At 34.9% G+C, this 14,008-nt stretch overlaps 1 protein-coding gene across 2 annotated transcripts in view; it reads right to left on the minus strand.

Annotated features, from left to right (window-relative positions):
• RBM27 (RNA binding motif protein 27) overlaps nucleotides 1-14,008 on the minus strand; it is a 61,742-nt gene that overhangs the window by 10,656 nt on the left and 37,078 nt on the right. For both annotated transcript variants that reach the window (XM_040239796.1, XM_040239797.1), the window contains exons 13-19: nucleotides 11,328-11,624; nucleotides 9,907-10,047; nucleotides 6,450-6,569; nucleotides 5,486-5,560; nucleotides 5,185-5,349; nucleotides 3,534-3,638; nucleotides 3,234-3,425 (exon numbers count right to left, since the gene is read on the minus strand). In XM_040239796.1, coding sequence (XP_040095730.1) covers nucleotides 3,234-3,425; nucleotides 3,534-3,638; nucleotides 5,185-5,349; nucleotides 5,486-5,560; nucleotides 6,450-6,569; nucleotides 9,907-10,047; nucleotides 11,328-11,624 — 1,095 coding nt within the window. The remainder of the gene's footprint in view (nucleotides 1-3,233; nucleotides 3,426-3,533; nucleotides 3,639-5,184; nucleotides 5,350-5,485; nucleotides 5,561-6,449; nucleotides 6,570-9,906; nucleotides 10,048-11,327; nucleotides 11,625-14,008) is intronic.

Here is a 14,008-nt window from a genome sequence, read left to right on the forward strand (position 1 = left end):
TAATATGTCCCATGAGTCAAAATGTTTACGTTTACCATCTTTTCAAAATTAGGTAGTTACTAAGTGAGTGGATATTAAAAGTTCTTATCACAAGGAAAAAAATTTTTCTCATGTGAGGTGACAACAGATATTAACTAATTTTAGTAATCATATATGTATATCAAATTATGTTGTACATCTGAAAATAATAGTGTTATATGTCAATTATATCTTAATAAATCTTGAAAAAAAGGCAACTTGTGTAATTTGTTGATTTGTTGTTGTTATTGTTCAGTAACTAAGTCACGCTTGACTCTTTTGCAACTCCATGGACTGTAGACAGCCAGTCTCCACTGTCCATGGAATGGAGTGGATTTCCATTTCTGTTTCCAGAATGATCCAGATCTTCCCAACCCAGGGATTCAACCTGCGTCTCCTGCACTGGCAGGCAGGTGAATTCTTTACCACCAAACCACCAGGGAAGCTCCTAATTTGTGTAATAGACATCCCTTATTCTATCCTTTAACATATGACGAATTAGAGACTTTATCAGCATTCTGTTTATTCCTATATTATTTAAATTCTTTCCAGTTTTACTGAAGTATAACTGACAAAACTGTTAAGATAATTAAAGTGTACAATGTGATGATTTGAAACACTGGGAAAAGATACCCTTCCTCCTTTGATCAACACATCCATATCTCACAGATTTAGCCTTTAGGGAGGGGGTTGAAGGAGGGGGCTAGAACATTTAAGTTCTAATCTCTTAGCAAATTTCAATTATATAATAGTCTAATCAACTGCGGTCACCATTAAGTTCTTAGACTTTGTTATTTCCATTTTTAAATAAAGATATGTTACTTTTACTAGCAAGAAAAAGCAATATAAAAATTTTAATCTGTATTAACTGGGTTGCTTTCCAAAGAAGGCAGTAGTTCTATCCTCCAGAAGGAATTTTAAGGCATTAAATTTATTATATTTCTATTAATATTATTGAAGGAAGAGGAGAAATTTAATTTGCATGCAGCCAGGAACTAAGAATATAAAACTCCCACTACCTAACTTGCAACAAATAAGATTAATAAATAGAATAAAGATGTATTTTAACATCTTTAAGTTCAAGTCAGGAACTCTCATACAACATTGATGGGAATCTAAACTAAAAAAACTGATGCAGTTTACTCAATAGTTTCATCTACATCAACAGAAATGCATACATTTATTAAGAGACATCTAAAATAATGTTCATTGCAACACTGTTCATAAAAATGAAATGGAAATAATCCAAATACCTACCAATAGGAGAACTGAAAAGTAAATTGTGGTATGTTTATACAACTGAAAACTATACAGAAATAAAAATAGCAAACTACTGTTACATGTAATAACATGAATAAATCTCAGAAATATAATGTTAAGAAAAAAACCAAATAGATAGACACACTTCAAAATAGCTTCACTAAAACCCATCAACCATCTTTTCATTCAGATATAGACGCTCAATGAGCTTTTCACAGTCATTAGGACAGTAAAAGGATACTAAAAACATACATTTTACTTTAGCCTCTGTGAGATATGAAATACCTCAAAGAAGAGCTGCCCTGTAAGTTTGTCAAATCTACTTTCAATAATGTCTCAGGCATATGTATTTCTATATTTTTTTTTTCAAAGAAAGCACCCTATACTGCCCAAGTACCTGTTATCAGAGTTTTTTCTAGTACTCAAGACTGTCTGATAGCACCCTGTCAAGACAAAAAACAAACTACAAAACACCATCAAAACTAACAGTAGTGTCTCGTTCTTTAAGTTGCCTCCTGTGCCTTGGCTTTCTTTGCTCCTTCCCCAAACGTCTGGACATGTCCCATAATGCACAGAGTGTTATATTTCAGACTTTAAAAAAATGTATGTATGTAAAACTTGGTTATTATAAATATTCTATAATGACTCTACTTATGAGAAGGGCAGAGAGCCAATTGAGCATGACTTCTGGGTTAAAACTTAAACATTTACATATACATCTCCATTAACCCTCAGGATAGAGCAAAGCAGCTTCCTACCTCAAAAGATAACCTCCTTTTTTAACGAAAACTTTCTGCAGAGCCAAATTTATGAAAATTCTGCTTTATATTATCTAATGTCACCTCAGCAGAGCTGGCCATGGATCTAAACGCCCAACTATTTGGCAAGGAGATTCAAATGTTTATAATTGACACTGAAGGACAAAAATCAACGTTCACTCGGGCTCCAGAAGAACACCCTGCACACATACAGTGCTCCTCCACCTGTTACCTTCTTTACTCCTAAAAGAAGTCTCTTAAAGACAATCTTCCACTTTACAAAAAAATAACTGTCAGACTAGTGAAAAGAACTGGCTAGAGAGTAAACAGGCTACACCCAAGATGGCTCTCAAATCTGGACATTTTATAACAAGCTAGCGTTCTCCAATGGCCCGGGCAAAACAAGGTTAGTGGGCATCAAACTAATGAAACTATAGTGTGATGTCTTGCTGTGTAAGATTTCCTTCACCACCATTAGGGCTGAAAATGCTTCTCTCAAAAAAGTTGTTTGAGGAATAGGGATTTTGGATGTTAACAGTAAACTGTGTATTATCACCTTGGTCCTGTATGATCTTGGTTGACTTTTTTAAGCTTCACTTTTCCCATCTTTACACATGGGATTTTACACGTACTTTATACAGTTATTTAAGATTACATGAGATCATGCATGAAAATGCTCTAGCAAAAATAACACTCAGAAAATATTTACTGAAAGAATTAATGAATGGTTAGAAAGAGAATATATGCAAAATAATAGAAACATTTACCTGCGGCAAATATTTATTTAAATGTTTGTCTAAAAGTAAGTGGTCATCACTGTATACAGAATATAACTAAGCATGACACTTCTAACAAATTTTTCCTTTGGATTTCATCTCCATCCCAGACTATTTTCATTTATTGGTACCTGGAAAGCCATGTAAACACCTGGTAAAAGATGTAATAAACCCTAAAGCAAAAATCAAATATACCTTTGGAACAACTTTTGTCACTACAAATGCATTTATGTGAAATATTACAGAATATAGCATGAGCTACTTCTTGACCTTCAAATATATTAACAGGAATGTGCTAATATCCATGATTTTACAATTTAATTTTCTAATCTATAAAACATTTGACATTTATACAGAAGGGAGCAAGGAAATGCTGAATACAATGATTTTATAGTTAGCACTTACTACTTTAAAAACTTACTGAAAAATGCTGAAGTAAGTCATCTTTCTCCTCCTCCATGAAGCCCCCAACTGTAAGCGCTTTGGGGCGGTGGTCCACCACCATGTGATTTAGTGAACCCCTTCCTCTCCCTCCACGGCCTCGGCCTCTCCCTCGACCCTGAGAGGACATGGTCTTTCCTCGACCCACAGGTAAAATACCTAATCGTGCAGCCTGAATAACAAAAGATAGAATATAATATACAATGTCAGACTAAAACTTGGAAAAGAGAGGGAAATTATTTTTTGAGATGTTTACTCTAATAACTCCTCTTAATCTCACCTCAACCTGTAACTGATTGAGTTTTTTCCGTAACTCTGTTGTGTCTTCTCCTGAGGATAGCCTCTTGTGAAGGTCCAGTTCAGTATCTAATAGTTCTTTTTGGGCCTGTGGAAAAATTAAGAGTAAACTTAATTTTTTAGACAACTTACAAAATCTTGTTCAGAATATTACACTTTTAGAATGACACAGATCTCTTCTGGGTAAATGTGAAAGCATGAAATCTCTTTTGGGTGTTTAAAGGAAAGTAACTTGACAGATATAATACTGAAAACATGTAGAGTATAATGTTATCAGAAATAACAATAAAAAGTATTACTGCTTAATAAGCAAGTAGTATTACAATATGCATAAGATGGCCTAAAAATCAGACACTGGAAACAGTCACCTGAGATGAGGGAGCTGAGAATGATTATCATATAAGAAAGCATCATAACTGAAACGCAATGGTGCAAAATAAATTATATATAAAAATTCACTAATAATACAAATGAAACAGTTATAATCATTGCTTTCAGATCTGAACCCTGTAACTATTGCCACTTTTTCTTTTTTAAAGGAACAAATTATCAGTCTTTAGCTGGTGTGACTTTGGGAGATTTTCTTCCCCCATATTCTCTTCAATTTCTATAATTAAATGTGCTTTCCATAATTGGGGAAGCTTCAATTAAAAATAACATTTTTATTACATATTTTAAAAGCAAAAGCAGTCTTTTTTTGATCATAAGTTAAATATTTTAAACAAAATTTTATTGGATTATATAATTGATTGACAATGTGTAAAATATAAACTTAAAGAAACACTTTACATTCTTTTACTAACAGAAAACCACAATTTCAAATGCAATATAATATTGTATATAAAAATTTACATTCTGTATGTCTGACAAATTTATTCCCAGTTCTCAAGTGAAGTGAAGTCGCTCAGTCGTGTCCGACTTTTTGCAATCCCATGGACTGTAGCCTACCAGGCTCCTCAGTCCATGGAATTTTCCAAGCAAGAGTATTAGAGTGAGTGGGTTGCCATTTCCTTCTCCAGGGGATCTTCCCGACTCAGGGACTGAACCCAGATCTCCCGCATTGCAGGTAGACGCTTTACCATCTGAGCCACCAGGGAAGCCCTCTAGTTCTCAAAGGGCTGCAGATTTATCTAAAATCCTACTACAGACCTGTAGAATGATAGAACCTCAGTGTAAAAGCAAACATTCTGCTACAATAAGGAAACAAATAGAAATTAACAAAATTAGACTTAAATAGATCTAGAACTTTTGACTATTGTTTTCAACAAAAAGTCCTATTTTTACCCATACTAAAGTCAATGCTATCTTCTGACTATTAAAAGAGATGGCTGTATTACAATGTAATTGAAGAATTATGGAAAGAATTGATGAAAAGAGGAAATGTCTCTTTCCTTGTCATCTAGCAGTTACATCCTCAGCATGAAGAACAAAAAAATTTCAGTTAAAAATATATCTTTGTTGAAACTGGGTAGTATCTTTTCTTTCAAAGGGAGTATATAGCATTTACAGAAATATTTTTAAAAAATTGTTGCTAGTGTCTCACACTAGTCACTTAAGGTTCCACTGTACTTTCAAAAGTGCTAAGCACACCACAGATGTTCAATAAGCCTATACCGAAAGAAAGATGCAATTACCTCTGTTTTTGTCTTTACTTTAGATGGTGTGGAGACTGCAGAAGATGTTTTTAACTCATCTTTCAATTGTGAGATCTTTTCTCCAAGCTCTTTCAAAGTCTTCATTATATTTGCTCTCTCTTCTGGTTTCATGTTTTTGTTTTTTTCTAGCTTGGATATTAACATCTATAAAATAAAAAAAAGTGAAACTATGCTTAGTAAACTCTAATACAAATAACCTTGAAAATTTGGGGGGAAATATCTTTGGAAAATCCATTCTGTACATCAATTCCAGCAAGCAAATAATGAATGTTTGTCTTACCTTTTGGCATTCTATTTGTTTTTCTAACATTTCTTGCCTCTTTTTCCTCATATCTTGTTGTAGCTTCATTGCTTCCTGTATGAACAGGTAAGTTTCTCATTATTAATTTTTTCCTTACAAGTTTGCCAACGATACATAAGGCTACTATAATCTCAACTCATCTCCCCTGAGTCATCCCTTACACAAGACAGCTCTTCCTCCTAATCAAAAAATAGCTGACCAGATATGAAACCTTTAAACCTATTTCCCCAACACTTCCAATATAAAAGAGCTTACATTTATAATTGTACTTTAACATTTCAAATACTGAACATAAATTAGCTGTATCTATGAGGTTTATTCAGTTAAAAGACCTGAATGCATATGTAAAGAAAAACAAAAGCTGTTTTCACCTCCCCATGTAATAAGTCAAATCCTTATTTTTGAAGTTTAAAGTCTAAAAATGTGAGATGCAGCTCTAGGTTAGAAATGATAGCAAAATCTATCTGGAAAATGTCGTCTCTGACCCCTCTGTTAATTAAATCTCTCATTATACTAATATATAAACATCTATTTTATTTGAAAAACTATCTGAGTTTAAATCTAAGATGATAATTGTTATACTTCATGTGAAACATTATCTAGTGTACAAAGCCAGAGAGAAATTAAGAGAAAATAATGAAATAAAAATATCTCTTTCTCGCCCTTTTCTCTCCCTTGCAGGAAAAAAAAGAAAAAAAAAAGGTCAACTCACTCAGTGTCTTTAATTTTTATATAGAAAAAAAAAATTCTTTCCTTGTGCTTGATGTAGCTACTAAGGCAACTAACTGCAAAACATTTTTCAAGTATACCATGCATCAAGCAGCAGTTAAATAAACATAATGTAGTTCCATAACAACATTGAATTGTTAAAGTTATTAATACAATCACTTAAGAATTCAATAGATCCTTTCCTTTTGAAGAGAAGAAAAATCAGGATTGTTACCTGCTTCTTTTTAAGAACTTCTTGGACATCATGAGATTTTGATCCTGAACAAAGTTTTGAAGGTGTCTTTAAGTTTGAGGAGCTATAAATCATTTTTGGATGGCCTGGAGTTGAAAATATCTAGGAACCACAAATATGATTAAATCTTAGTAATGCCTTAAAATGATTTTTTTAAAAGACTGCATAAAATTTTTTTAAGGAGTAAAGTTTTGGCTATTTTTACATTTAAAAACTCCATTTATAAAACAAGTTCTTTATACATAAACTCAATTATCATTCAAATACAAAACCTTTTTAGCAATAATGTTACATTCCTGAATATAAAGAAAATTTTCTTTTCTTTATATTTTTTTAATTGGGAGAAAAAGAACAACTACTTCTGACATCTAGGAGCCAGACTGCCACTCACAGTTGGGCCTCAGTGTTCCCTTGTTAAACATGAACAATTTCATAGTATACTGACTTCAGACAAGGCCTATTTAAACTACTTTAAATACACAGGAAACTGAAATACTGTAGTAATCTGCACAGATGATGTTCATGTCATTATTATTTATCAAAATAAAAATACCAATAGCTATAATTTACTGAGCACTTATTACATTCTTTTGTGTTTTACCAACATGAAATTTTTTAAGCCCCACAGCAACTGAGTTTATTGAAAGGGAAACCAATGCTTGTCAATTATCTAACACAGCTATTAAGAGTCAGTCAGCACTGTGTGACTCCAAAAACTGTGATTGTTTTTGTTTTTCCATCTTTTAGTATCAATATTTTTTAATAAACAGAAGTACAAAATCATATATATATATAAAATGATGCATCCATCACTAAGCAGCAATGATCAATTTACATTATTTTATGTAAAATAACATTGTTATATTTAAATCCCCAACTATATCCTCATAACAAACAACACATATTATTTTATCTGTGTTTTTTTTTTTTTTTTTTTGGCTTCATCATGAGATACATGGGATCTTAATTCCCTGAATGAGGAGGTCAAACTCTTGACACATGGAGTCTTAACCATTGAACTGCCAGGGAAGTCCTTGTATTTCAGTTTTATCTCTAAAAGATAAGGACTCCTTTCTTTTTTACATAAAACCACAATACGATCATCACACTTAAATGGTAACAATTCTTTAAAATCATTAAATATTTACAACTCCAGATTACATTATAATTTTCAAAACATTTTCCCATATTTGAATTAAGATCTACTAAAGTCCAGGAGGAGAAGGGGACGACAGAGGATGAGATGGCTGGATGGCATAACCGACTTGATGGACATGAGTTTGAGTGAACTCTGGGAGTTGGTGATGGACAGGGAGGCCTGGCGTGCTGTGGTTCATGGGGTCGCAAAGAGTCAGACACAACTGAGCAACTGAACTGAACTGAATTGAAAGTCCATATAGTATAATTGGTTATATTTCTTTAAAGTCTCCTCTAATTCTGTTTCCCTCTCCATATTTTTCCTTTAATAAAGAAAAACATCTGTTTGGCTCCGCTGGGTCTTAGTTGCAGAATGTGGAATCTAATTCCTTGACCTTGGATCAAACCTGGGCCCCCAGCACTAGAAGTGTGACGTCTTAGCCACTGGACCACCAGGGAAGTCCCTCCACATCATTGTAAATCACTTGTTGAAGAGACTAGGTCACTCGTCCTGTTGTATTCACCAAGGGATTCTGTGGTATCCTTTAAGATGTTTCTCTGACCTCTGAATTTCCTTTAAATTGGTGAAGAGTTCTAGAGTCTTAATGACACTTTTTCACTTTTTGAAAGGATGCTAATAATCTTTGACAAATTCTTTGCTTTCTGGTTTGACAAAATATTCTAGGGCTCATCTGGAACATTGTCAGCCCCATATTTGGGAACAGACATTTCTTCAAGGAACTCTGAAGTGAAGTGAAGTGAAGTTGCTCCGTCGTGTCCAACTCTTTGCAATCCCGTGAACTGAAGCCCACCAGGCTCCTCCGTCCTTGGGATTCTCCAGGCAAGAATACTGGAGTGGGTTACCATTTCCTCCTCCAGGGGAACTTCCTGACCCAGGGATCGAACCCAGGTCTCCCGCATTGCAGGCAGACGCTTTACCCTTGGGTTCCTTTCAATGCTGGGGACAGGAGTGTCACCGTCATTAGCATCAGGCTGGGTTATTGTTTCTAGACCTTTTTAGTGGACAGAATTGAGATGTTCTGGAGGTTTTTAAAGTTGTCTAGTTTCCTCTATCCTTGCCATAACCACCAAGATTTAAATTACATGGATTACTTTTTGTTCTTTTTTCTATTATAAACAAATACTTACATGTGTTCACTGCCCCTACTTTCTAACAATGGCTGACTACATTTTTTGTTCCATTTTATTTCCTTTACTTAACATATCCTGATAATCAACTCATGGTATATATAAAGATACTCCTCATTCCTCTGCAAAGTTACACATACGCTTTTGGGTGGATGTACTACATTTTTAGTAACCTATTGCCTACTGATTGATATTTGGACTGTTTCCAGTCTTTCACTATTGAAGAGTCTATGTTTCCTAGTCTTGCTCATATGTCTTTCCATAGTTTGACAAGTACCTCTTTGGCATAGATTCTTAGAGGAGGATTATGGTTTAGAGTAAATGCATACATAATTTTACAGCATAATACATAGACAATGCCAAATTTCAAGGGGGTTGTACCATTTAGCATCTCTGTCAGCATATAAATTTCAGATCCTTGTAGAAATTACCCTGGTTTATTAGGTAATTTTAAAAATGGATCTAACTTTTTTTTCCATCAGGCTATCCAGTCATCCTAATACCATTTACCAAAAGCCCATACATTCCCCGCTGATCTCAGATAATGTGTTAGCATGTAATATATCCCTATTCTTAAGTCTATAAATCTCAGTCTCAGATTTTGTTTTAGCGCTCTCTCATGTGCCAGTATCAAATTGTTTGAATTGTACAGACTTCACAGTGTTTTTAATTTCAAGGAGAGCTATCCCCACTTGTTCTTTTTTAGTTTTCCTAGCTCTCTTGGGAAAAAACAATCACCATTCTAGAGAGTAGTCATACAGATATATTTTCAAAAGCAAAGGAAACTAGTTAAAAACATATTTTAAAATTTGACTTTTCAATTGTTTATGACGGAATCCCCTTCATGATGTTAATTAAACATGACAAATGATTAAAGAAATGGATTAATAAAGACATCTATTAATAAATGGCTAAAATTCTCAAATTCCCACTTAGCTTTGAATAGAAAAAGAAAATTTAACTAGCAAATTTCTGGTTGAATCATTGAAATTTACGGGAAGTTGACCAGCCAAATTTAAGATTAGCTGTCACAACTATCTTGATTGAGGAACTAAGACATTACAAATCTGGGTGATAATCAATTTGTTAATTTCTCTGTGCCACTGAATAACTCCAATTCTAAATATATTTAAAGGTTCACAGAAATGTATACCTGGCAATCATCTCCAGCACCACCTGACTGATTCAACAAGTGTGCTGCATCACTCTGGTTACCACTGGCATGTCCAAGACGATGCTTCACAGGAACTTTATTAAGAACATATGCCCCTGATGTCTGCGGTTTGCTCATCATCTGCATATACAAAATAAATACATTTGTGGCAGAAGTTTTTTAAATGTCTAGGAATGATACAAATTTAGGACAGTGATTACCCTGGGGAGGAAGACACAGGAATGTGAAGGTAGAGTGCTTCTATTATTTATAAGGTTTTTCTTTTTAAGTGAAGAGGTAGACATACAAATGACTATTATCCATACTCTTTTGGATGTCTGAAATATATCACAACATAATGCAAATATATGTGTATGTACGCTCACAAATAAAATTAGTAATTTTTCAATGTTCCCTTCAATTATGTAATGCTGACAGACTTATGGGTTTTGATAGTTTAATAGGAGTAACTGTGATAGGACCACCCTAAAAACATAACACAATCTCAGGCTGCATTAACAGCACAGGGTCTAATGGATCACAGAGGTGACTGTATTACTTTTATACACCATTTAGCCAACACCTAGGCAAAGCCTTTACCTTCAGGACCTAACATGAAATGGGACAGAGACAAAAGAAATGCAAACTTAACTGCAAATAAACAGGATGGTGAATGGAGTTAATACTAGGTCCTGTTAAGGAACACGCTTCTTATTCTATCTGAGGATATTTAATTCAAACAAAAGAATGCCTAGGAGATTACCAATATCATCAATATCTGAATAGTTCTATTGTAGGGTGATTTGCTCTTTCCTTTGTTCATCTATTCATTCAAATATGTTTAAAGCACTATGTGCCAGGCCTTGTTTTAGGCACCAGGGATAGAACAAATAAAACAGACAAAATCCCAGTCTCCTGGGCTCCCATTTCAGTTTTAAAAGAAACAGAATATTTCTATATGAGAAAAAATAGGACAAGAAGGTGGGTATAAGAGTGATTGATTCTAACACAAAACAAAGAAGTTGTTCTAGATTCAGAGTTGTTCAGTGGTGGATGGTTATCATAACTGAGTGCTGAGAAGAAGATATTTCTTAAACATGAAGATTTATGGGCCTTGTATCTAGAGACTGACTCTGTAGATCTGAGAAGGTAAGACCCAAAAATGTGCACCCAGGTACTTCAAGATACCTAAAAATCATATGGACAGCCTATTAAAACAGATTACTGAGTCCTACCCATTCAGTAAGTTGAGGTGAAGCCCAAAATTACATGTCTAATGAACTCCTAGGAGATCGGATGCTGCTGGCCTACAAACCAAACTGACTGGCTCTGATGTAGAAGACCAAAGACTACAAATCGAGAAACAATGATCTAGAAGATAGACCTAAAGGACCTTTAATTCCCTGTGAACCCCAGATTACCTTCTGAATCCCTCCATGTACTGATGAGGGAGGAGACTGGGCCACCAGCACCTGCTGCTGATGAAGGTGCTGTGGCAGGTGATGGTGCTGCTGTGACAGATGACTAAGTGTTTGTTGTTGCTGCAGGAGTAGCTGTGTTGGAGACTGTAGTGCTGGTTGCTCACTATTTTCCCTGTGCCACAGGACTCGAATGAACCGGTTGTTTAGAACTGCTTCCGTACTAGAAATGGCTTTCCTGGCCTCTTCATTAGTAAGATATTGGATGAGGGCTGCTTCTGGATCTCCCTTAAAAGCAACCTATTAGAAAAAACAGCAACAACAAAACACAGAAATGAATGATTATAGGCAAGTAAATAAATAAATTACTGATAAAGAATTCAAAAGCAGAAAACAGCCTGCTGAAATCCATTGTGAAGTACATGTAAATAAAAATAGTTATCTCTTATAAGGTGACATATGTATTTCAATATTATATATGAAGGATACTAGATTATTTAATAATCCTAGTGATGTTACATACCACTTGGGAAAAGATAGAAGAATTCCTTCCTGATATCTTACATCCAAATAAACTCCAGAGACAGAAAATGTTTCACAATAAACAAACAAAACAACCCAAAAAAACCCAGGGAGAAGAAGTGAACATCCGTATACTCTGAAGGTCTGGAAAGCCTTTGTACAGCACATCTATAAATGCAGGACCATCAAGACAAACAGCAGATTTGACCAAATAAAATCTTAAACCACTGTCAGTCCAAACAAGCCAAAAACAAAACAAATGACAAAACGAAAAAGTAATTTTAATATATACGACAAGCAAAGGTTTGGAAAAGCATTATTATACTGTCTTCACTTAAAAAAATGAGCAAAGACAGTGGATAGGTAAATGCAAAAGTATTGCAAATGGTGTATATAAATTAGAGTCTACCTAGGAATAAAAACAAAGCAAATTCAAGTAAGTACGATTTTTCACTTATGAAACTGGTCTAAAAATTTTTAATGGATATGTCTTATAGTTTTGATGAGGCCTCATAAATTGCATTTGGGAGTATCAACTTGGCTGTTCAAATAAAAAGTTTTAAAATTTCCTTAATTTCAGCAACGTTTTAAAAATAAAAACTTTTACCCAAAAGGAGCCTTACCGTAGAATTGTTTCTATTTAAAAAAAAAAAACACGTAAATTTCCCCAGAGAATAGGGGAAATTTATATAAATTATGGCCTACTGCTATGGACTAAATTATGTTCTCACTAAACTGATACACTGAAGCCCTAACCCCCAATGTGACTGCATCTGGACACAGGGCTTTTAGGAGGTAAACAAGGTTAAATGATATCAAAGGGATAGGACCCTAATCAGACACGACCGGTGAACTTACAGGAAGAGATCTCTCTGTCTCTTACCCTCCCTCTCTTTCCAACGTGTAAGCACACAGCAAGAAGGTGCCATCTGCCAGCCAGGATCCATATAGGATAGTATCTTGGGTTTCAGGCTACAGTATTTGTTATAGCAACCCAAGCAGACTAATATACTCATCTACATTAAGCTACCTACTTTTTCTAAATGCCGTAAAGAATAATGACCTAGGAACAATTTAAGAGAAAAAAGGTAGTTAGAAATAGGTAAATTATATTTTGATTTGATGGCAACACTAAGTAAACTGGCTGAAATACCAATTTAAACATATCTTCTGTTATATTACCCTCAATTACAGGATAACTAACACTCAACCATCAAATTGGTAAATTCAAAAAATTAGCAAGCACATAGCAAAATATAAAAGCTATGATTTACCTGATGTTAAATTTTAGTATCTAAAATTCTCACAATTAGAACCATGCTTAATCAATTAATATTTCACAAAAGCCAGTTCAGTAGACAAAAATACAATCTTAGAAACTAACAAAAATCTCACTACCTAGTTAGAATACTGCTGCTAAGTCACTTCAGTAGTGTTCGACTCTGTGCAACCCCATAGATGGCAGCCCACCAGGCTCCCCTGGCCCTGGGATTCTCCAGGCAAGAACACTGGAGTGGGCTGCCATTTCCTTCTCCAATGCGTGAAAGTGAAAAGTGAAAGTGAAGTCGCTCAGTCGTATCCGACTCTTAGCGACCCCATGGACTGCAGCCTACCAGGCTCCTCCATCCATGGGATTACCTAAAGCAGGTAAAAAAAGTCATACGTCCAGACATAAAACTACGAACAAAGATACAATAACCAGCCCAATGTCTTTCATAAAGAGGTTCAGAAAGAAACCAAATGAATTCAGAGGACAAATTCAGCACAATTTCAAAGTAAAGTTGAGCATACAAATACACAGTGGGATTTGAAACACATAGCAGAGATGATCAAACTAATCACTGATTTGTTTAAGCAAAAGTGAGATGTTTCCAAAGATACACTATGGTCTAGTGGTTGAGAATCTGCCTGCCAATGCAGGGAACACGAGTTCGATTCCTGGTCCAGTAAGATCCCATATGCCACAGAGCAACTAACCCCATGCACCATAACTATTAAGCCCAGGTGCCACAACTATTGAGGCCCATGTACCTAGAGCCTGTGCTTCACACCAAGAGAAGCCACCACAATGAGAAGCCTGCACACCACAACAAAGAGACCTGCAGCAACAAGAGAAAGCCCCCACACAGCAATGAAGACCCAGTGCAGCCAAAAGAAATCTC

Source organism: Oryx dammah, unplaced genomic scaffold (assembly GCF_014754425.2).
Source record: "Oryx dammah isolate SB20612 unplaced genomic scaffold, SCBI_Odam_1.1 HiC_scaffold_5, whole genome shotgun sequence".
Lineage (NCBI taxonomy): Eukaryota > Metazoa > Chordata > Mammalia > Artiodactyla > Bovidae > Oryx > Oryx dammah.